The sequence below is a fragment of the Calonectris borealis genome, chromosome 1, assembly GCF_964195595.1.
Source record: "Calonectris borealis chromosome 1, bCalBor7.hap1.2, whole genome shotgun sequence".
Lineage (NCBI taxonomy): Eukaryota > Metazoa > Chordata > Aves > Procellariiformes > Procellariidae > Calonectris > Calonectris borealis.
The window spans coordinates 78,858,412-78,883,873 of NC_134312.1; the positions used below are offsets into that span (position 1 = coordinate 78,858,412).

Sequence of the window (25,462 nt, forward strand, 5' to 3'; positions counted from 1 at the left end):
AGAGAAGGGAGGTGTCTGACTCAGAAGAGGAAAAAAATCTACAGAGATCATTTGAGAACCATACGATCGCATGCATTGGCAAGAGTAACAAAAAATTTGTTCTGTTTGTATTCCAAAACACGATACATAGTTTATACTTAAAAAAGAATATCGCCTTATGTGCGTGGTGCCGTCTGACCATTTTTCTCCAAGGGCATTTCAGACAATGGAGCAAACAGCAGCTCTCTCCGGTTCTCGGGGACTTCCGAAGGAAAAAGGGCCCATCCCCGTGACAGCAGCACAGCACGGCCGCACACAACAGGTTTCCAGGCCACCGGCTGCACACGGCCAACCGGGAGACTGACCCAGCCCGCAGCCGCGGAGGGGTGGGAGGGGGGGTTTCCCGCTCCCGCCGAGGGCCGCCCGGCCCCGGGGCGCCGCGCCCGCCCCTCCGCTCCCCCTCCCGCCCAGCTCGGCGGGGAGGCCCCGGCCGCCGACTCACCGAGGCCGCTGATCTCCTGGCGTAGGCCGGCGCGGCTCCGCTCCTCCGCTATCGCCCGCAGCATCTGCTGCAGGGAGCGGTCCAGGTCGCCGTTGGCCTCCTCGTCCCTCGGTCCGGCGCGGCCGCCGCTCCTGGCAGAGGCCATGCTGCCACTGCCGCCGCTGCCGCCGGCGATGATCTCATGTCAGGCCGCCCCGCGGAGGCGGCCGCGGCACCCGGCGCTGCCGCCCCCGCCGCCCGCACGGCTCTCCCGGCAGCGGCGGGCGGAGCCGGGGGCCGCCCGGTGGCAACGACGAGAAATCCTCCCGCCCCGCTTCCTCCGGCTCGGCGAGGGGCACGACCCTCCCCGGTTCCCCCTCAGAAAGTTTCCCGGGCGCCGCCGGCAGCCCCCCGGGACGCCGCGACTGTTTCCACAAGCGCTGCCCGGCCGCGCTTCGCCGCTCCCTGCTACCGCGGCCGCGGGGGCGGGTCCGCCGGCTCCTGGCCCCGCCCCTTTTCCGCCCAAAGGGCGGGGAGGGGGCGGGACCAGGAGCCGGCGGACCCGCCCCCTTTGCCGCGGCAGGCGCTTCCGTGTCCCCTAGCAGGGTTTTCCTGGCGGTAATTGGAAATAAACCTAAAATATTTACGCGGGCCTTTCGCGACGCAAACCTGCTGGAGACCTGACTCTTTGCTGCTCAAACACACCTTCAGCTGTAGGGGTTAGGAAGGAAAAACTTCCTCTGGAAGCTATAAACAGAGTAAGAAAAGCCGGAGCAGTACCATCGATGGGTTGGTCTTCTGAGGACGTCAGCAAGAGCCCTCTCACCCAGGATAATCCCCCATGCTCCCACCCACAAGCATTGCTTTTCACATGCTACGTTGGTGAAAAATACCTTTTCCCATAGGAAGAACCAAGCATGTCCAAGCAGAAAATGCAAAGCAGTATTTGAGGTGGTCTGTAACCCCACAAGGCCAAGCAGAAAGATAAGAAAGTCCACCTGCAGGCAGGCTCTGCAAGGAGAGCAGAGCCACACGCTTGCCCATCATCCATATGGTACGCAGTCCTGCATCCCTCTCATCTAAAGATCTTTTGTTTCCAGTCAGGCTTTCTGGACATCTTCTTCCCCATCCTTCCCTCTCATTGTGTCCCACAGGTTTGCCCCCAGACTCTTGCCACTGCAGGCAGAGCTCTTCTGCCTGCCCCACTGACATCAAATCTCCGGAGCTGCTGCTTCCTTCTTGCTCGCCTGTCCCCCACCAGCTGTAACCATACGTGTACAGCGCCATGGGGACAAAATCCAACCTAAGGCATCCCCTGAAGTGTCTACCAAGAGCCAGGTCACCTCTTCCTTAGCATTAGCATGTCTTGCTAGTGAGGTGTAATGTAAATCAGGAATGGGTGATCTCAGGGAATAAGTCAGCTTGTGCTGCAGAGATTGGACCCCAAACCCCGCTGCTGCTGCTGCTGCTGGTTGTCACCAGCAGATACCAACAATGGCCAAACCTTCCTCAGCTCATAAATTAAGGATTTGCTAAGCCACAGATGGAGAGCCTGCCCAGTTCTTCTGCAAAAAATTTGCTCAACATTTTTTTGTTTGCAATATTACTTTATGCTCTCCTCCGTTCCTAAAAATATTATAAGGTTTATGCAGCCTTTTATTCTCTCTGAAGTCCTATTTGAAACTTAGCAGGCCTTGAAGGCGGTGGTGGGAAGGAGAGAACGGGACAGAGGACTTAAGACTTGAGTTGACATCATTTGAGAGCTGGGCTTTTTGCTACAGCTTAATAAGAAAGAAAAGGTTTCAAATACTGCATGATCATTCTCCAAAATAGCATACATTTACGCCATGTTTCCGGTTTCAGTTTCATGTCAACTTCTGACACCAATAAACTAACAATCTAACCTAAAAAAAACCACTAACCTGCGGAATGCTATTTACAACCACATACTGATTTCCCATTACAGGGGTATAGACAAGAGTATTTTCTATGGAAGGCCCCTATGCTGAATTGGACACATGAGAGAAATTTGAAGTCGACACAGCATTTTGCTAGTAAAATATCTAGTTTTTTACAAAGCAGTGGAAAGCGTGGGCATACAATCACCTCTTAAGCACCTCTTCCATTGTTAAATCTGATAGTCTATTTCTCAGAGAGAATGAAGGTTTGCAGTCACACGCTGGCCATGTAAATGCATGCTTTAGAGTTATTTATCCCACGGTCTTACAAAGGGGAAGAGCAGCAGAACACTGTCCTGTCCTGTTAGCCTCCAAGTTGTTCCTGATACTGCCAAGATATGACACTTGAGATAGGAGGAAGGAATCCCTCTGCTGCCAGAGGAGCTCGCAGTCTCATTTACCTCGCGTCATGCTGTACTGGCTAAGGATCAGGCATTTTTCCCCAGTAGATTACTGCTTGATCCCAACACCACATGGAAATACTTGACACTGGTGTCACCAGCCAGTAGACAACCCTGCAGCAGTTTCTCCAGAGCCTCCAGAAGTTCAGCCCCTCTGCTGAGCCCTGAACACTCAACGCTAAAGTTCCAGCAATCCTGTTTAAAAAAAGCAATTAAGCAAACCTTCTGCTGCCCCATCCAGGCCTTTTGTATTACGAAATTGTATTCATGCCCCTATTTAGTTACTAGCCCTACCTTCAACTTTCTCTGGCTTCTACCAAAACAGGTCCAGGGACAAAATCCTCAGTTGTTTTTCATCTTGTAGGCCTCCCTAGCCAAGTGCACTTCCTAGTAGATCACAGCTCTTGATCAGAAGATAGAGGGATAAAGTCTGTTTTCTTAAAGGGACTATTGATTAAGTACCCTTAGGATCTGAAATGCTAATTGATTTTGGTCTTTAAAGATGCCATGGTACATTTTAAAACAACAAACCCCACTATCTAGCCAAACTCTTGATGGGGAGAGGAGATTGTATTCTATCTTTACATATTGCTCCTAAAGGTCTTCTTCACTGACGCTTAGCACCATCTTATCACTATAATGTGTATCAGGAGCCCCATCCTACCATGCATGCTCTCACTGAACTCAATTACACACAAAACAATAAATTCTGTATCTTGCAAAGGGGTAATGGGTGTTAGGGCCCTGGGGGCACTAATAGACCTTAATGGCCCTGACCAGCCTCACCTGGGGCCTCCACACACACTCACAGGCTGGGGACTCTATTTAATCTCAGCCCTGAGGCTCTGCCTGAGCTATGGTGAAGGAATGTTGGTCTTTGGTTCTGCGGCAGCTGTGTCTATCTTTGGCTACAGATGCTGTTGATCTGGACCCTGACCTGCAGGCTGACTTCTCAGCTTGGCTACGGACCTGCCTCATGACTATGGAGGAACCTTTTGACCTAGGTTCTGATTTACCTTGTTCCCTTGCTTAGGTTCTGTAGTGCTGAGCTGTGGCCCCCAAGGGCCCTGCTAACCTAGGAGTCTCCCTGCCAAGTTCCCTGGCCCCCAGGGAGCTTCCAGCCTGCCTGCTGCCCTGACAATAGATCCCTGCACTTTCTTATATAATAATGCACTTCGTGTCTGACAAAATGACACTTTGTGTCATGGTGTAAAATATGTATATTGATCAACAAGATGGATAGGCTGTAGGTCAGTGGATAGGCTGGATGCATTTTTTAATTTAGGATGTGTGTCCTATACAGCAGAAACCTAAAACAATACAAAAACTCAAGTTCATTGTAAATAACCATCTGACATAATGTTGTATATCTTTTGAATTAGTCAATAATAGTCAAGCTTTGCTATGCTTACACAAAAGTCAAGCAAGTTATTTATATAAGGTTATATTTTCCTTACTATATTTATTTTAGTAACAGCTAATAGTGATAGTCTGCAGTGCATGTTAATAAGACCACATGGTGTGTGAATAAATAACAATTAAAATGAGTTTGCAAGTTAGCAGATATGGGCTTATTTAATGCATTTGAATGTATTTCTAATGGATTAGTCCTATACTATATATACCTTATAGTAGTGACCCTATCAAAACTTGTGTGGCTACTTATAGCCTGTCAAAGAGATCAGCATTACTTACGTGCTTCAAGCTCTGCATGCGCATAAAGGTTTGCAGGAATAGACTTTGTAATTCTGAAGCTTTAAAAGTCCTATTCAACCCATTACAAGCATGCAAAGTACCCTCATTTTTTTAATGTCTACTGATAATAATGAATTCAGATTTATAACAGCTACATGTGGTAAATGAATGTTATATCCACTTTAAAGATACAGGGCATGAAATGCAGTTTTGTGCTGAAGAGATTAAGCAATTGGCTTAAAAATTATAATCATATTTTAGTCATAAATTGGGGTATCTCCATCTTCAGCAGTCTGCTGCTTTCTGCTGAAGGCATGTTCCTGGGTCAGTGGGCCGTCCGGTGAGTTTATATGCAAAAATTAATTCTGCAATTTTTACTTAATTGCCTCCCTAACTGCATCAAGGCATTTTGACTTAGGACACAGCAGTTTTTGGCCTCCCATTATAAATTGTGTTAAATTGGTCAGCTTGAAAGATAATTCAAAGTTACTTCTGGAACTTTTCAGTGTTCAGCACAGGGCTAATTCTCCTCCCAAGAGTAAACCTACAATTAAGATTTCTGGAACCTACAATTAGATTTCTGGAAAATCTATCTATAGAATGTTACAAGATTTTTTTTCAGCTAAAATTATCCTTTGTAGTTACTCCTCTGAAGGTACAGCAGAGTGCTTAAGGTCATGTATTTCTGAAGTTAGAGGTGTTCTACCTGTTTAGCTTTCTTTTTTCCTTCCCTCTTTCTTTGTACTACTCTTGTCATCCCTGTCACTACTTTCATCAGTCAATTGCCATAGGACATGCTGAATGGAAGCCAGAGATGCTCAGTCTTGCATTGTAGTAGAAACATATGTCTGAACTTGTATGAATAGCTTTCAGTCCGGCCTGATCCCTCTGTTCTGCAGCCAAAACCACTGAGCCTTCTGCACCTGAGCCTTTTATCCTAGGTTGCTCCTGTGCTGTTCCTGAGAGTGCAATTATCTTAATAGGATTGAGATGTGAACTGTAGCCTTTGTGGTAACAGGCTCCTGGGTTTTATAAGGCACTTGCAGAGAATCCATGTTTCATTGTTTTCCTTTAACTGTACTTGTATCATATCCAGAAACACCTCACCACTTATGAACCCACCCCAAGCCCTCCATTATCTCAGCAAATTTGAAGTCCAAGTAGGAATTAATTAATTTTTTTTTTATTATATAGCTAAGCTCTTGCCCAAGAGGAAATTGGGCAGTCCCTTGGTAAAGGCAAGCCCGTTGCAGGAAGGCAGCCCCTACCAGTCTGGTTATGGCTTTGCATTCAGGGTACAAGATTTTGCTGGAAAAACTGAACAGGCTGGGAAGCTGCCTCAGAGAGCAGAGGTAACATGGAGCTTGCACAGGCCAAGTACCTGCTGAGAAGTCTGTCCAAAGCAGTGACAAACTTAGCATTGCTTTTTACTGGAGTGTTACTTGATGCCAATATATTGCCAAGCTCCTTGAAGTGTTTACCTTCTGCTATCTGTCTTGTCTCTATGAATCTGTGCTCTTCAGCCTATGTATATATTTGCAAGCTTTGAGTGCATAAGCAGTAACAGATAAGGAAATGTAGTCCACCTCCTAGGGACACAGAATTTCTGAACTGTGAATGTGTAAAGAGTGCTCAAGTATTACCTATATCCTCTGACATGACAAGTCTGGCTGAAGAAAAGTGGGTGGTGAGCCTGCAGTGGTTCAGCACGATGAGTTAGAGTTGTGAACTGACCTTGTGTAACACCAAGCTGCACCCATCTGGCAGCTGCTGCTGCTGGGATCTTTCATGTTTGCTGTCCACATGGAATGATGCTGAAGGCTTATGCGAGATCTGTTTGTAACCACAAAGAACAGGTTTCAGCCTGCCTTAAGGAGAAAGTTAAATCCTAACAGATAGTAATAGATGGTATAAAAGAAAGCACTTGTTTGGAGAAGTGATCAAATCATGCACAGTTTATAAAGAATGTAGCAATTAACTTCTTAATCCTTTTAGGAAAAGATGTGTGATAAATTTCCAAAAATAAACTGAGTTTTCAGAAGTAATTTCTAAATAATTATATTGGAATTTGGAAATGAGATTTTAAACTCCTGAATTTTTGTGTACATTTCCAGAAATGTAGAGAAAAAGCAAATTTGAAAATTAGTAACAACTGTATGAATGCAAGTAGTAATGATTGAATCTTTTACTTTGTAGAAATATCTAACCAAAAGGGTATTTGAAAAGCTTAAATTTTTGTAATAGAACAGTATTTTTATTTTACTGTTTTTAATGTTATATTGATTATACTATATTGTATAGTTATGTTAGTATTTCAGTATTAATTTTAATGAGCATTAGTTAATATTTTAAATAACAGGCAAAATAAGAAAGAACCTGTCAGCAGAAAGCAAAAGAAATTGTACTCTCGAAGATCTGCTTTTATAGGCTGGGTTGCTCTAATAAATGGCTTAAGCAGCAGCTTTAGATAAAGAACTGGGTATGGTGGGTTTTCTTTGGATTCATAGTTAAGCAAACACTCAGGGTGGGTTAACTACATTCAAGACAATTCAGGTAACTTTCAACACTTTACCTCTAGGACAAAGGTTTTCTCTACAAATCACTTGGCTGAACTCTGCTCTTTCAGTGATGTCTAATCAGAACATTTCTTAACCTTTGTGAAATATTCTGGTACTCATATAGTATTATATAATACATTGGGGAAATCAAGTTCAAATTAGAGAGATTCTTTCCTGCTTAGAAAAAACAATTTTATTGTCAGGAAAATCTTGGGTGAAATTTGGCCTTACTGACTCAAGTTTGTAAAAGGCAGATGCCAGCGGGTGTCAGTCAGGTTGGGACTTCATCTTGTGATTTTTAAACTTACTCAATACTTTTTCTCTATGCCTCTGTAGAATATAGATAGTAAATGTCTCTTACAAAGGCATCAAGTCACTTATGTGTGCAAGGAGCTCAATCTCTAATTTTGTGATGGAGAAGTTGTAAAGCAAAACAAAGAAGCTGAAGGCTCAAGGTACTATTAATGCTTAAAGGAAAGTATATGAAATGTTGCCTTTTTCTCTCAAGAGTCAAAACTTAATGATCTTTATTTTGGTCAGAGATGGGGGGAAGGAAACCTGTGAAAACAGGAATTTTGTTTTGAAGATGGATCTCCAACTGTTATGGTATGTTGGTGATTTTGAGTGTCTTAGTCATGATGACATGATGCATTTTTCTCTACACTAGCTCAAGGTTAGATGTGAAGGTATTAAGCCCACTCAGTTGTCTCCATGAGATCTTCCTTTTCCACCAGTGCTAATGATTCACCAGTGGTGAACTGAGAAAATGCAGTTAGCGAGGGTAGCTAAAGCCTTAAGTTGTGAAATTGGTCTCAATTGTTTAGTGGCTTGCAAAACACTTATTAGTGCCCAGAGTGATTATTACTTCTGAGAACTCTTAGCCATACTCATTTCAATAAATGTTTTTATAAATCATGGGATCTGCTATTCTTGCAGAAAATTATAGAAATTATACCTGTATGTATTTGTTAAACTGGTATCCATCTAGTGAGTTCACAACAACAATTTATTATCACTTCAAATCATCTTAACTTTTGTTCATCCAGTTTAATTACAAACAATTACCTCCAAAGTTTCAGACTATATATCTTGACAGTCACACATTGTACTTGTAGTCTATTATACAGCAAGTTTTATGTTTATGTACAGCAATGCCTGGAAAGTTATGCTTTGTATTTGAACCAACTGTACCTCTGGAAATGAATATATATTTAATAAAATTAAGCAAGTTCATCCCCACAAGGTGAAACATAAGAAAACAGATAAATAAATCCTGGTGAGGCCTGGGTATTTCAAGAAGCCTTGGCTCTTACTAATCCAAGCAGAGTAGACACCTGCAAAAAGCTGGTCCTTAGTAAACACAAAACTTAAGAGAGTGAGAAGGGAAACTGCAGCAGAGGGAAGGACAGTGACTTTTGAGGTCAGGAAAAGTCCAGAACCAAGAACTTGCTTTGCCAGAAGGCCAGCACCTAGCCTCCCAGACCAGTACATTTGACAAATGTATCTCTAATGGTACTATGCACTAGTTCTTAAATTCTTGCTTAGCCAAGCCTTTAGCTGGGTATAATTCTGGGTTTTTTACATAGACACAGGAACTGGTATGTCACTTAAACTATCATATTAGTCTAGATTACTTTAGACTAATTTTGCCTCGGTGATTGTTACTAAAACCATAAGGTGAGAAAGTGCAAGAAACTTTTTGCTGGCCTCAGTGGCACTAATTTCCTCAGTTTGATTGGTTTATTCTGAGGCAGAAAAAAAATTATTTTGATGGAAAAAAATTCTGAAATTTTAGTAATGGCTATAAAAGAAACCTAGACTAAAAGCTAAGTCAGCCTTTACGAAGACCACCTGCATATAGTAAAAGGAATCTGAAGAGTAGTAGGTGTATTTCAGCAGAGACCTTAGTTATTTAACAGGTGTAACTAGTGACAATGAAGGACATAAGCTTTATGAAAGAGCTAGAACAATGGACTGGGAGGCAAAAAAAGTATAAGGACTCTTGCATTTTGTCACTGACATACCACATGTCTGCATAAATCATAACGACAAGAGTGTTTAGTGCTACCCACCTTTTTTGGAGCTCTGGGTTCCCCATCCATGTAAGTGTGTGGTGTTACTAATTGAATAGTTCATTAACAGTTGCTGGCATTTTGAAATCCTCACCAGAAGCAGGCTACTGAGAGAAACAAAATATTAAAAAAAAGAATTCTGAACTTAGCAGGAACAAACAGTCAGTGTCAATTGAACTAGATTTGTATGACCTCTTCTCACCTGTTAACTTTTCCTCCCCTATTGATATGAACAGATCTAAGCTAAGTTCCTAGTATTTCCTATCAGCCTGGTATTTACAGCTGGGGGTCAACACTAAACTCAGATTTTCTGAAACAGCTTATCTTTAAGTGTGTGCTGCATATGCAGCCAAACTTCTCAGTGGAGTTGGAGTGGAAGTAATGCTTTCAGGATCTATTAAAATGTCTAGTTTTCAACATTTTCACATTCAATAAATGTCCAGACTGCTAAAAAATGCTATCCTAAATCATGAAAGTTAGAGTAATGAAATTAATGGCTAGCTTATACTTTGTCACCTTTCTTTGTCTACTGATGTTTCAGAGGAACCGATAGGAAAGTGTTTTTAAATATCAAGATAAGGTCTTTGGTTTTATTTCTTCCTGTCACTACCTGTGCTTCTCTCAAGCCATCACTGAAATCCATCTTCCTTACAGTCTCCATTTTAGTTCTTTTACCCTGGCCTTTTACTGTTTGGTAATATTGTTCCCTCTTTTGAAACGACATGCTTCCAACTCCTCAAACCCCACATCTTCTATCAGTGCATCATTCCTTTCTTTCCAAGACACTGTTCTTTTCTCAATCCCTCTTCTTGAACATGACTGTCTTGGGTCCCTTTGCCCTAGCGTCCCTGTTCTGCATACACTTGCCCGGATGCTTAACTTTAATCATCATTAAGTACTAAACAATGACCAGGCTAAAGTGACAAATTTTGAGTAATATTGGCTTATTTAATCTACTTATGGTGCACGTGACCATGCTTATTGGATTGGTAAACATGTTCACCACAAGGATGCCTTCATGGGAAGGATAAAGGCTAAAACTGGGGATATAAATGACTGGTGTCTGCTGAACAAGCAGAGCACTTGCTGCTCTTATCTGTTCACCTCGCTGTTCTATAGTCATAGGTTTAGCAATACACAGAGGTTTAAGGATAAAATGGTCCAACAGTTCATCTCATTTAATTGTCTATACATCACAGGCCATTATGCTTCATGCAATAAACCCTGCACTAAGCTCAATAAAACCAAAGGAGGATGTTAATTATTTCAATAGGCTTTTTTTAAAAGCATGTTGATAACAGCATAAGTCTGGAATATATAATGCCTTATCCGAGGGTCTACCAATCTGAACTGTAATGAAATTAGGTTAGTTCTCCATTTTTCTATAGGCATGTTCGTAGTTTACATAAACCAGAAATTATTTGAAATACAGTAGAGCTTTCTGTGGCTGGGCATTATGGTTTTACCACTGTATGGCATATGTGTTTTCCTATCTTGTTTAGACACTATCTCCTGTTAAAGGCAACTTATATATATGTATAAATCTTAACTGGGCTTGTAGCCTCCTTTCACAATGCATAAAGAATTCCCCAAATGGTATTTTGGAGGGATTGTGTTTCTTAGAAGTAAAAGTTTCTTTACTGTTTGTAGACAAGCTTACTCTCTGCTGTAAGGCATCTGGGCCATACCAGCAGTAAAGAGTTGAAACATTTGAAGACTTGAGGTGTCTAGTGCTCTTTCTGTTAGTGGCAGGTTGCTCACTGGCCAGCTGTACACTCCCACACTTTCCTAGGGAGTGCGGGACTTGAACGAGTTATCCCATTCTAGGAATTACGTGTTAAGATTATTTTGCCAGGGTTAATAGCAAAAGCAAATAACTACAAGTTAATTGTTATCAGAGATGAGATGCCCCGCTTTCCCACAGCTGTGACTGTTGTGAAACTTTAAGAGTTTGTGTCCATCTCTGCTTGCTACTAGTGCTGAGGAGCGAGGCTGATGTCAGACTGAAGCAGTCAGAACAGGAAGAGATGGTTTACGTCATCAGCAGGGTCTAAGTCCATCCATGGTTTCTGGGTTTCCCCCAGCACAGTGCTCCTTCATGTAGTGGTGTTGTTCCTTAGCCAAATATTTTAGATTTTAAAAAGTGCTCCTGAGATCAGCTTAAAAGGTAGAGACATCTGTTAGATTTAGGGAGCTTATTATGTGCTTATCTCTGGCAGAAGGCTATGGGATTTCTTTTCCTCATGCAGTGTAATGGAAAAGCAGGCAGTTAGGGAGCTTCAGGAGGCAAGATGCCTCTTTCCACTGAAAAAAGGCTTCTTTTAGCATATTTAACATAAATAAGCTGAAGAACATAAATTTGAATTTCACAGTTCTAATTACTTGTAAAGCATTGAGTGATTACTCGATGTCATGAATTCAGGCAGAAACTTTTCACACTTGAAAGATGAATTTGATTCCTAAGGCCAAAAGCAACAGTGTATTGCAAATGTCTCTTCCTCTTTCACAGATGTCTTTTTCAATCCACCCAAAGTGTGGTTGTCAGCTTCTCTCCTCGAAAATCCTTTAAGTGTTGCATGTCAGGAGTGCCAAGGGGTGCTGCAATGGCTGCTTTGAGTCAAAGACACTACTGTGCGTGCTAGCTCTTAGGTCTAGTCCTAGCTGCTTACAGGGACTGCTGAAGTTTTATGAACGTCAGATGCCAAAATGCACAGAAGTATTTCCTGTGTCTTACTAGCTCTTTGTGGAAACATTAAGGGAGAAAAGCAATTTCCTGTCAGGAAGAGCTAATGTCTCTAAGTGCAAGCATTAAATCCCTGCAGAATGGTGGTTTTCCATGCTGTATCTACTTGCCAAACTCAATCAAGTAAATGGAAAGACTTGGTAGGTAATTAGCTAGTTCGTGGATGCCTGGCTGTATATTAGCTCTGACAAATGCTTTCATTCAACAGTGTAATTGATAACTGCCAGAGTTTCTCTTAATGAGCTGGTTTGATGTCATGCTTTATTATAGTGACTTGCTTGCACCTTTGCAGATAAGCTTGGGTCAGGACTCCCATTGTAAGGTCCATATGTTCAGAGGTGTAAACACAGCTGTAAGTGTTTGCAATAGGTAGAAAGGGACACTTCCACTTAGGAAGATCATATTCATTTGTTGAAAAGAATAAGGATAATATTTTCAAATTAAACTAAAGGAAAAATGTCATGCATATAGCTTTGAATGCTTCAGTTTCCCATGCAACATGTAGAGGCTCTAAGTGATGCTGGGTTTAATTATTATGCATGCACGAAGGAAGAGATAGTCCCTGTCCTGAAGAGATTAAACAGACTAGTTACTACTTATGCATAAAGCTTTAGAAATTAGATGTCAGAAGTCTTTTAAAAAATCAGACATGGCAGCAATCAAGATAAAAAATTGTCATAACAAAAGCATCCCAAAGTGTCAGGTCTTTACTATAACTTGGATGTCATCTGACATTTCATCCACAAAAATCTGCCTTCCATATAACTGGCTGCAAGTGTCACTCCCATTTCTTCTTGGTTTTTTTTTTCACATTCTTCAACCTTTTTGTGAAACCTAGATGAATCCTGCAACCCATGAAAGAGAAAGGAAACCTGTTTACAGCTCAGTCTCCTCAATCTTGAAATGTTTTACCACATCTTTACTAGCAAACCAAGCAGGCATGAGGCTAGCTCTGAACCATGGCACACAACTCTTCCATACTGGTAAGAGTCACCAGTGCAGCTTTGGTCTGTGGAAATGATTCCCAGCTGTGGTTTGGGGGTTTGCACAGGCCAGTGATTTGTGGTGACACCTTGTCCTGGAGGATAAGGAAGTTTAGCTTAGCTGTCTGGATGTCAGTTGTGCCAGTTTGTCTAGGGGATAGAGAAGGGTCTCTGTCCTGTTTTATATGCTAGCCTCTCTGAAGCTGCAGAAGAGTTCAGAAAGAATTTGGGATACAAATAAGCTCAGTAGGGGAAGTTCAAACTAGTGAGCAATAAGACCTACTGAACATATCTCCCAAGGCTCTTCACTTAAATGTAGTCAATCAGGAAAATGTCAGGGGATCACATCTTCAGGCTGGGGAAGTTGCTGTAGTTGAATTCAAGCACTGTGTACCACATCCTCAAATGTTAAAGAGGTATAATAAAAATGTAAACAGACTTAACAGCACACAAAGAAACAAAATATGACTAAGCAGAGCCTTGAAAAGAGGCAGAGAGCTGAATGGCATAAAAATGTTGAACAGCTGCATGAGAGAGCTCTTGGAGCCTCGGGGCTTTGGGTGCCTGAGCTCAGGGCAGTTGATGTAGCTGGTAGCCTTGGAAGAAAGACAAGGAGCCTCAGTAGAGCTCTCCCTGAACACCTCTGCTGAGAGGCCTCACTGGGGGCTCCTCACACTACTTTTGGGAGCTGCTTTCAAGCTGGGGCTCACACCTTCAGCAGCTTGAGCTTTGCTGCAGGTATGCCTGTGCCTGGCAATGTACTCTGCTGATTTGGACACTGGCCCAGACCTGTGGTCTTGACTTTCCAGCCTGATGCCATGAACACTTGCCTGATGCTCTGGGTTAGGGACTGCTCCTGGGCACCCCCCACCCTGATTCTGCTCTGCTCCCTGGCTGGAGATGGTGGGACAGGCTCTAGCTGGTGAGGACCCTGCACTGCCAGCCCCATGGGGATCCCCTGCAGCTCATGGCTCTCTTCTTGCAGAGCAGCCAGCTGTCTCAGCAGCCTGATAAGAGCTACTTTTGGTAGTCATTCACCAGCATGTGACCCTGGAGAGTTTTCAATCATGAGGAACATGTGCCAATGTAAAGAAGGTTTGATGCAATGTTCCCTCAGCCTTCAGGAGCACGAGGGTCTGATGTCATTGCAACATCATCTTGCATTAAATAGCTATTATTGCATGTGGTAGGTATATGTAACAATCTAATATTACTGGTTGGATAATGACAGCAGGTTGCCACAGTAAATGTTGACTTGTATTTTTTTGATGCTAAAATACATCAGCCTGAAAGTAGGACACTTTGTTTTGGAACTAACACTGGTGTAGAGGAGTGTGGGTCTGCTGCTCAAATGGTCTAGCACCAAGGGGGTGCCATGACAGTGTGTGCTAATTGAAATATTTGTTACCAACTCCATAGAAGGTTTTGTTTTCAAATTAGATATATTCCTTTTTAGTTATCAAGAGATTCTGGTTAAAAAATGTGTATATAGCTGCACTGGACTGTTTGGGATAGCTGACATTTCACAGAAACTCCCTTATTTCTTTCCTCCCCTTCTTCCTCAGGAGGAGAATCAGCAAAACAACTTTCTATCGGAGAACAGTTCAACATTTTTCTGCCGTGGTGATAGCTCCATCACATGGCTTTTGACACATCCCGAATGTGCACCAGGGATCAAGGAGCATTCTGAAAACATGTGTCTTCATCTCACAGATTGTCCTTCTCTCACAGATTGAGATAATTCCTGGAAAAATTAGGTGAGAGAGAACCTGAGCTCTTTTATAAGCAACTAAAATGGGTGACTATGTTAGGAAAATGAGAGGAGAGGAAAAAGAACAACAAAAAGATGGGTTTGTGAGTGACACCAGGCAATTTCCTAGTTATAATGGAAAAATGCTCTTATTTTTACCATAATAATGGTAATTATTCCCAGATACTTTTTGTGCAAGTACTGTACAAACAGAACAGAAATACAAACTCTTCCTTGAAGAATGTATGATCCAGCCATAAAACAAGATAAAATGAACAGATACAGGTGAAAAGAGCACAGCAAAATACAAAACGGTAGCATGGACACTACAGAAACATTTCCAATGCATTCAAAAGTGTCTACACTAGAATTTGCAGTTGCTATCCGGTAGCCTCTGGTCATTAGCATAGGCTGAAAAACAAACATTCAGGGCAGATGAATTAACAGATTGTTCCTCATTAAATCTGCAGAAACTCCACTTTCCACACAACTGCACCTGATGCTGGCACTTGTTGCAGCAATAGAGAATTTTCTAGTCTTCAAAGGTATTACTGGCTACCCTGCAGCATGTGCTGTTCTGCTGGGTGTTTTATGATTGCTACTTTGCATTACAGCAAGTAATGAGGCTCTGCAATCCACACATGGCAAAGATCAGAAATGCCTTCGCAAGCTAGGAATGTGGAAAATCTGGATTCTGCTCCTGGCTGTGCTGCTGACATGTTGGTCAGCCCTGAATTGGTCAGTTTAGACCAGTGTGCTTCTGTTCCCTGCCCAACCTCTTCTGTGTCAAACTTGTATAGACAGTAAGTAGTGATTATTTTTTCACCCCTTCAGGAGACTCATATGTGTATGGGGCCTAGCATAGTGGATCATTTAGCGTGATGGATCCTTTAGGCAGTGCCATAATAGTAATACTACAAAGGAGGAAGCTACCTATTTAAGCAGTGAATTTTATATATATATGGGGGAACTGATACACAAGCTTTCCCATACTTGTCCTACTAATATATCTGTATCTTGGTCTGGAAGGACAAATCTAGTGACAGAAAATAATCTAGCTTTTCGGCCCAGCAGCAGAGTAGGACTTGTCTCTTTCCATTGCCAATAAGAATGTGATTTGGAACTGCATTGTCAAAAGTGTATTAAAAAAAAAAAAGCTTTGCTTTATATTAAGTCTTTATGATCTGGTCAAAATGGTGAGTGATGTCAATGATATTAGGCAACTGTATCCAGATGTCTCATCCCATTTCTAGAGTCAAGAATGGATCACACTAACAATATTTCCACTTGTTTCCAAAATGGTTGACAGGAGAAGTGCTGTTCTGAGGTAGAAGACATTGGAGTTACTTACTATTCATTAGTATCCACTCCTGTAATGAGGAAGACTTTAGAAACAGAAGAAATGAGCACAGCACTTGTGATGTTGATTTTATTGAAATGTCTTAGGTATTCAGGAGCAATCCATGATGCATGACTATTCAGATTTCCCATGTTGGCCCACTACCTAGCACGTAATATTTGAGAGCAAAGAAAGTACTGATAATTCTAGTTCAGGAAACAGTGTGGTAGTGGAATTGATTTGTCCTAACAAGCCTATGAAGATACAGCATCTTTAACCCATAGTATCTACTATATTTAAGAAATCAAGCCAGTCATAGGGCTACTTTAAAGGTGAGATTAAACAACAAAGAATTTCATGTGGCTCCTGAGCATGTAAAGTTCTGTAGGTAGCAGAAATGGTCCTCAGCCCTTACCTTGTCAAATTTACATTGCAGAGCCTCATTACTTGCTGTAATCAACCGGGCCTAAGCAGAATGATGCTAGACATAGACCTTTTAACAGACATTGCAGTGTTTTCAATTACATGCTTCAGTGTTTTAAATGAGTGAGTGAACTTGTTGCAAATCCTAAAAGTTCAAGGGATAGAAAGAGGCTAAGAACAGGACAGCTTGTTGACTGTGCAAATATGAAATCAGAAAAGCTGAGTAACTTGAATCTGCCAATAGATGACAGTAATTAGAAGAAAGTGGCAGAAAAAAACCACTGAAGAGCAGTCATTTATTTTTCCCTCATACAGGAAAAAGCAGCAAAGACTAGAGTTCACCTGGCTCTGACCAAAGAAAAGTGGAACAGCTCCTTTTCTGTCCTTCAAAGATCCAACCCAAGGTCCCTTGTTAGTGACGACGATAGTCTGAATAGAGCCTCTAATGTGCAACTACACAAAATTATCATTCAAACACCTGTGAATTTTAACAGTGTTTAAGGACATTTGTTCATGGTTTCCTCATGAAAAGGTCCAGAGAATATATGCGATAGTACAATATGACTCCTGAAAGTGAGCAAAAATCCTCCTGGCTTCTAACTTCAAATGCTTGGTTTGTGTCAATAAAAAGAAACATCATGAAATATTTGTCTTGCTATTCAAATATGGGCACTTCCAAATTTCCCTACTAGGAATGGTCTCTGAGCTGTGTTAACTTGCTTACGATGTCTGAGAGATCGCTGTTGGTCTGGGCTGAAAGCATGTAAATGACCACAGTAACAATTTAATTGTATGGACAATTGTGTGCCAGTGCTCAGGGCTATATCCTCACCCTATATACTTACTGTCTGTACAAATGTTACTGTTGTTCCTAGCCAGTCCAGGCTATGGATTTCTGTGCCTGTTCGGTATATTTCTGTGGAAATATGAGGTGTAGAAGAAGAAGTAAGAATTAGATAGGACAATCAACATCCTAAACTTGGGAGGAAATCAAGTTTCTGACTGGTTGTGATTTGTACACGAAGTTCATACCAGTACAGACAGCCATTGCACAGTAGACTGCTTAAACCATCGTTTTGCCGGGATGTTCAAAGCAGCTCAATGCCCACAGCTAAGTGGGGTTTTCAAAAGTATTCAATACATCTGGCAGTGATTTGTTTTGAAAAAATGATGACAAATACCATAAGTGTTAGTTGTGGTTGCTGAACTCTGAAAATGTAAGGAGTTGCTGGTATTTGTCAGATAAAACTCTGATCTTTCAGCATTTTTGAAAATCTGGTTAAATTTTGAAGGGCTTACTGGGACTTCTACTGATTCATAGACATGAGAATGTTTCTGCAGAGAAGTGAATATCCTGTGTGCAAAAGTATGAATTGGTTTTCTGTTCTTCAGTGAAATGGTACAGTAGATATAGTAGTACATATAGTTTTTATGCTATAATATACTCATGTATTTCATTACGGTAATGAAATAAATTAGAAAAATGTTAATAGCTGCCATTAGGTGAATCTGATGCAAAGATTATAGCAAACCTAATCAAAGTAAATGGATATACTAAAAGGCAAAAAAAAAAAGAAAAAATATTTCCTTCCCCATGGGAGAGAGTTGCACACGGTGCAAGGTCTGAAGACAGTGTTGTGTGGATTGTAGAAAATGTTAAGATACTTTACAGCAGAGCGTCTATAAAATAGGCTATGAAAGTCAGCAGAAAGCTTGGGAAAGTATTGATAAGAGCATGAGAAAACATGGAGAAGCACATTTGATGTTCTCTTCCTGATCAAAGAAATGGTTAACTATTGTTTCCTTTCACACGCTTTTAGATTAATTTCTATGAATAAACAAAATTCGTCAAAAAATATACATTCCTTATGACATAAATATTTGATTCAAATGGAAATAACCTGCAACTTTGAATTTTGGCTAACTATTTGGGAAACAGTAATTTCCTCTATGTTGAGACAAATGAATGATGGTTTGTGGTTTCCAAACAACTGAAAGAAACCAAGACATAACTTATCATCTCTGTGCACATTTTTTCATTATGGAAGGTTGACAGAAAATAGCAACAGGTCAAAATAGCTGCATTATTTATTCTGCACTGGTGAAGTAACTACGCAAGAACAGTGCTGAATCTGGCTTATAGTTCTAGCTCCAAGAATTCAATGTCTACAATGTATAATGTGTAGAAATGCCATAAGTAGCTTGAAATAAGCTAGTTCAGACTTAACAGCATTAGCAGGAAACTGCTTAGGCAAGTTCACCCAAACTTTATGTAGGTTGGAAGCTGCTCTGCCACGTGTTTCACTGAAAAACGTAGCCAGACCTGTAAAGCTGAGAACTGTTCAGACTTGGACAGCATTTCTTTTGCTAAAGGGGACAATGGCTCTGCATGTTTTCTCATACTAGCTGATTATAAAACCAGAACTTACATGACAAGATGACCAAGAATTGAGATCAGGACTTGACCAAACTTATTCTCTGGATAAGTAAATTTTAAAGGGATAATTTTCATCTTTTCCTACTCTGTATCAGTCAAAGAAAACTGAAGTTAACGTGCTCTCTTGGCACTGGAGTTGAAGTCGGAACACTAACTCTTCCACTGTCATCTGTATCCAGCTTCAGTCTGTGGCTGCCTTCCAGTGATGGTTCAGCATTTGTCTCACATCTTAGCAGGATATTATAAGCTTAGCCCGTGGGCAGCACAGGAAGTGCTTTTTCCTGCTCTGATATCATGGGTATGATAAGCAGCCCAGAGCAGTATATAATTGCCTAATGACATGCATACTGCACTCTAAGCGTGGCTTTAAAGGAATTACAGTACATAGCTTTGCAGCGGTTCAGCTATTACTACCCTGACACAATTACGGCAGAAGATTAGTCATGCTGGGCTTTGTTTTTGTTTTACCTCTGTGCAACACAATGAACCTTAACAAAAAAGCCAGAGCTTTTCATTTTAGAGGTATTAAAATTGTTCAGTGGCAAGATGCTGTATGTATTCCTGTACCTTCTTTTTATTGACCCTGGTTTTAATTTTAGAACAGTCAATATCTTAGCTGGACAGCAGAAAAAAGGTAAATTATTTAATGCAATGTCCTTGAAATGGTTGCTTTAAAGTTACAATGTAACTGGTAGAATGACTGATTTTTAAGAAAAGTCAATGAAAAGATACAAAAATCTTTCAAACATACACTCACACTTGTACATGCACACATGTATACTCATTCCTTGTTGTCTTTGTTATCCAACTTAAGGTTTCTCTCCTACTTCTGCTTAGTTTCCTGGTTATGTGTGATTTTGTTAGTAGTAAATGACTCTCAGAAGCTTTAGCTGTTCAGTTTGGATGATAACGCTAAAGGTGGGATGATGCTTTTGTTTAAAGGCTACGTCAATTTTCCTAAGCCTTGGAAAGTGGACTGCAATTTGAGTAGTGACAGACAACAGACCTTAGGCTGACCAGGGTTCCACCTAAGTACCAAAATGGACTGGAAGGTACAGAAATCACACAGATGTAGCAATTGTCATTATCTTTGCCAGTTAGCAAATTATAAGGAATATCTTTCTGCTTGTGTTGGGCAATTGGAGAAACAAAATGGGAAATACCAGGATTGCTGAAGGAACATGAGCAGAAGGGCTGTCTGTGATTGCAAGGGCATATTGTCTTCCATGTGGGTCCCACTCCTTTCAGCCTTTTTGTTCCACTGCCTGTCGACAAATACTGTTGAACGTACTGTCAAAGAGCAGTATTATCCTGCCAACTGCGGGTCTGTATGAAGGGTGGCCACTGACTACTTAAGGATCTTGCTAAGGATCACTGAGTGGTGATCCTCCTTCCAGGTGAAGTGGCAGAGCACTTTGCAGCATATCAAGATGTTCTAAACCTGATGATGACTTGTGAGTATAAAAACTTCATAGTTATATTGATGGGTTTTGGTCATCATTTTAAATCATTTTGGTCAACATTTTTAAAATGTTGGGGATGGCATAAAAAAGGCATGAGGAAAAACAAAGTAGCATAACTCAAGTGCTCAGAAGTTAACACAATTTGTGCAACCTGAAAGCAGCCTTTGTCACTTTATGCATCTGTTTCTAACACTTGACCCCCAAACTGGAGCTGCTTTTGGGTTGATTTAGGATTGTGTAAGGAACTAGCTTGTCTACAATATCTCTGCCTCAGATGTTGCAGAAACTAAGAATGCATCTAGTGAATATGGTCTCTTGAAGATCAACTCAGTTGAAAATGAAGTCCATGCTTTTTGTGCCTGGAACAAATGACACAAAATGCAATAGAGGTGAAAAATATATAGTTCTTGCTTTCTTGTATGGGGTACTCCAGATGAGTGTAATTTTTTTACTTGATTCTTTCTGTGCCTTGACCTTCCAATGTTAAATGAGTATTTATCACTCTCTCATAAATTGTATGAAAATGCAGTTATTGGTTTTGAAATAATCAGATACAGTTAGGATGAAAACTATAAGAATGTCTGTAAGATTATTGATTATTCCATGGTAGAACAAGTTAGAATTCATCATACTAAGACAGAGGGTCAGGCAATGGTTACTGAAGATACAACAAGGTATCAGTAATCATTCCATTTACTGGTCATAATCCATCTTCTACGAATTAACTTAGGGCCCAAGTTAAAATGAGATATAATGAAAGACTGACTCTGCAATCTGAACACTTTTGTATATTTTTGCAATTAAAATGCATTCTCCTGCTATAAATAAACTTTGAGAATGCAACTAAAATAAACTAATCAAATGCAAAAACATCACATACATTCTGCTTCATAGAAAAACATATAAAAGGAGGGCTTTCTCTTTGATAAAAAAATAGACCAAATAATGACAGGAAGAAGAAACAAACCTTCTTTAAATTGATAATTACTGTTCTATGACTGTCCTTGGGATAAGATTTTGAAGGTTGGCTTCTCAGCTGGGATGTATTGCCTATGTACCAATGGAGCTGTGCCAGTCTACAAGTGCTAAGGATATGGCCATGTGTTAGTAATATTAAAGATTTATGATATTTACTATCTTGGATAGACTATCTGCTCTTCATAGCATGCAGTGTACTTGGGTTTTGGTTGTTAATGAAGGTGGAGTGAAATTTCACAGCTGATTTTCTAAGAGGCTTATAAAAATCAAAACTGAAAGGACAGCTATAAAATAATACACTATTTCAGAAATGAAGCTCATGTTCTACTGTAATTGCCTTTTTCTTTTTTTGTGGTTTTCTGATCTATGTCATTCCTGATAGGATTCCCTACACTGTAATACCATAATGCAGTGGTCTGTCTGTACCTTAGTAAAACTCAGCAAATATACTAATAAATCAAAGTATTGCCTACTGAGGAGTGCACATGTACACACACAAACACGCTAGTTTTAGAAATTAGGTGAGGTCATTTCTCTCAGCCAGTCCCGTGCTTTACATTTCCCCAAAAAGATCATGCAGGACTTGGCTTTTGAAGTACTTTCCAATTAGCAAAGTGGTTTGTATAATTCTGCCTTCCCACAGGCTGATGCACTGGGTGTGGGAAGCCTTCCCCTCCCTGTTGGCTCAGAGCTGGTGGTGCTGCAGGATGGCTAAGGACAGCCAGGTCTCCTGGTGCAGCTTGTCCCACTGGTTACTCATTCACAGGTCACAGCAGAATGGGGCTTCTAAGCTGTGAAGCAGTTTAAGATTGCCTGAAATGGATGTGGCTAGGGAGCTGCACAGACTCCTTCTGGCCTGTATGAGGATTCAGCAGCCTAGTATGTGTCCTTGTGCTGTGGCTTTTTATTGTCACAGTCTAGGCTCATTAATGATTAAGAGAAATGTTTCCTTATAGTTGTTGCCCTACATGGCCATCTTATTTCATTTGTGCCTCAGGGAATCTGTGACTGAGGGACAGGTGGGATCCAGACTTAAGCCATTGAACACCAGAGCAGCACTTCATCTCTTTGCCCCTTTACTGCAAGTGAAGACCTTCACAGACCTTCAACACATCTCATTCCCCATCCCCTCCAGTCCCACTTACACCAAGTATTAAAATCCTGTTTGAACCCTACCCTCTGAACGGGCATGGGGAAGCACCAGGGTCTGGTGAACAAGATGCCAGACTGGGGAGATAAACCTGACCTCTGGCTGCCACTGATGCCGCATGTGTTGGTCAAATAACTTCACTACTCTGTGAGCTTTCACTAAGCTTTAAGGACTGCTTCTCCTCTACCAGGCAAAGCTACAGTGTATGAAACCAAAGACAAACCTCACAACGTATTCAGCACTTGCATGAAACTACTAAACCTTTGCTAAAATTAGGAACCACAAAAAAGCTGATTCTAGCATGACTTAAACTAAGCAATGCAATGTACAGAACAGTCAGAAAAAAGTGATGTTGCTCAGCTTTCACAAGCTGTGGTTAAATGTAGGCATTACTTTGATTTATGAATACACCTGTGGTACTCTAATTTTGGAATACATTCTTGGAGTTTTTGTAGGGGGCAAGCCATGACTGCAAACATGCTCTGACGTTATTGTCACTATTGCAGGAATCCCAGTTTGACCTCTGCCTGGCCATGCTCAACCTGCTAACGATTCAAACTATATGAGTATGTCTGTGTTTGTGTCTATACAAGAGTTTACGTGTGTGCTTGCATGGGGGGGGGGAGGGGGGGGGCGGGGGCACAAGGTCTTTTTTATGAACAATATTCACTCTTTCTTATGTGCCTGTCTGATAATGAACAGTATTAGGGCGGGATACTTTTCTGTGTGGGCTTTATTGCTTTATCTTGATGACCATTAATAGCTCCATAACTCCAACAGATTTTTCCTTTCTGAGATGAGATTCAAAGTGTTATAATGATTTCTCAGTCATACCCACTGGAAAAAGAAAGACCTGGTTTTCACTTTCATGACTGTAAGGATGGAATTAAATGACTGGAGAAGTAATAACATAAAACCAGTCAAATCCTCAGTTCTCTCCAAGAAATAAAAGCAGTGTCTAGGAGTCATATTTCAAGATAAGATCTGGCTGGGTATATGCTCCCTTTTCATTTGGAAAGAAATTCCCAGATAGTGCTCTTTCCATGCAGCTTGAGAAATGCACTCAGCCTGCTGCGGTGCAGCTTTTTGGATGATTTCAGTTTCTATAAAAAGAAGATGATCTCATCTTCAGTACTTAAAGATGTATCACCCTATCTTTTCCCCTTGCCCAGCACAAAGGGGAATTTGAATTTATGAAGCCTGAAGCCTGGTGTGACTATAAAAGGATTGACCTGAATGACAAAAAGGCATTAGCTTTAACCCCTTCCCTGCTTTCAGCCTGTACATGTTTGTGTCCTGGCAGGAAGAACAGTCACTTAAAGCAGCCAGGAATTGAGATTCATGCAAGGTTTGTGCGGTGCGCTGCAGAGATGCTGCGTTGCTCCATTGCAGACAGTATTGCTCCCTCTGAGCTACAGTATCACTGACATGTGGCAATATCTGGGTACAGACAGCGTGTAGCTGCGCAGCTCTAGAGAAAGAGATCGGGATAGACCACCCAGTGCATTCCCTGGATGGACTGTGAGAGTACTAGTAGCCTCCCAGAAGAAAGATATTCTATATTACAGGTATTTATCAAAACTTTTAAAAACAGGAAAGTACAGTTTGAGCCCTGAACTCATATTTTGGCATGCCCACTATGATTTGATTTTCAAAAGACCTATGGCACATATTTAAGTCAGTGAGAAATGCTTAAGGTGCTTAGGCTTTTGAGGACCAAGCTATTCATTTAGGAGCCAGATACTAAAAGGTCTTTAGGCTCCAGAATCCTATTGATACTAAACTTAAACTGAGGATTTAAGAACCTAACTCAAAACACTTTGGCCTGAGGGGCTTGGGGGTTTTTTGGCTGATCTGTACGCCAGAAGGCCGATTGCAGAGTAGCCATTTCACCTTAGCTACTTGTTTGCATTTTCATAACACAAGGGTGCTTTTTTACAGGGTCATTTAGTAAACTTAGTCTAATTCCAAAAAGAATTTAAAAAAAAAAAATAGAAGGGATGTATAACTCTGTTGAAAAAAAATTTTACACAGAATATCTCTTGCATCCAATGTTCAGATCTTTGTGTATTCTACAGTAGTTTCCCATGAAGACAAGGCCCAAGAGGAGGTGGACTTTAATGCAGAAGTGGTCAACAGTACTGTACTCGTTGCATTTCTTAGCTAAATATTCAACTCTTCTTATCTTATCACTACTTTGTTCCTGGCTATCGCTGACAGCACATACCTCATACTGCAATCCAGCCCTATGTTTACATTTCAATTTCTTCTATTGCATTGCTTCTTAAGAAACTCCTTAATAACTTTATCCAGTAGTTTTAAAATAGGCCAAAACAGGTGCTGAATTGTCCTGAACACAGTAGGTGTACTAACAAGAAAAAGTTTTCAATATCCCAAAGTGTCTTTTTTTTTCTTTGTTTTTCCCCTGAAAAACATGAATATTTCAGACTTGTTCTAATCAATACAGTTTAGTCATCTCAATTTATTCAATTTATCAATGGAACTGTGAATCGCTCTTGCACAAAGCCTTAGGTTTCTTATTACCCAGTCCTCAGTCCTTCACAAAGTCATAAACACAGTTCAGAAGCTTTCCAAGCACTCTATGAATACTAGAGAAATACATACATCAATAAAAAGGTACTCAATAACAATTATGAATAAAAATACTTCACATTTGTATAATGTCTTTCAACAAGATCTTTCAAAAAAACTTTTTTAGCATTAATGAAGTCTTGAATATCTCTTAAAGGAAGATGATACAGTTCAGAAAGGGAGGCATAAGGATTCTGCAACTGAAAACACAGGCTGAATTACTAGGGGTAAAATACAGAATGATCTTAGCTTAAAGTTGGAGAAACTACAGTTCTGCAAGGTCTTCAGTGATTGACAACAGTGAGCAGGCAGGAGTCTTGTTCTGTGTTACAGCCTAACTGGGACATTGCTAACACTACAATAGAACAATAGATCCCTTCAGATTCTGAGTAAGGGGATCCTACTGAACCCTTTCTAACAATGATACTATCACCAGAAGGGAACAGATACCTTATCAAAA

General features: G+C 40.9%; 2 protein-coding genes across 5 annotated transcripts in view; one reads left to right on the forward strand and one right to left on the reverse strand.

Annotated features, from left to right (window-relative positions):
• Positions 1-942, reverse strand: part of KIAA0930 (KIAA0930 ortholog) — an 80,179-nt gene extending 79,237 nt beyond the window's left edge. For 3 of the 4 annotated variants that reach the window (XR_012675526.1, XM_075161990.1, XM_075161976.1), the window contains exon 1: positions 482-941. Coding sequence is in view for 3 of the 4 variants with exons in the window: in XM_075161990.1 (XP_075018091.1) it covers positions 482-626 (145 nt within the window). In the remaining variant the exon portion in view is untranslated. Of the gene's footprint in view, positions 1-481 lie in introns of all 4 variants that reach the window. The other variant, XM_075161998.1, reaches the window with a different exon arrangement.
• A 19,298-nt stretch (positions 943-20,240) lies between these two features.
• Positions 20,241-25,462, forward strand: part of UPK3A (uroplakin 3A) — a 46,532-nt gene continuing 41,310 nt past the window's right edge. The window contains exon 1 of the mRNA XM_075146811.1: positions 20,241-20,273. The gene's annotated coding sequence lies outside the window, so the exon portion shown is untranslated. The remainder of the gene's footprint in view (positions 20,274-25,462) is intronic.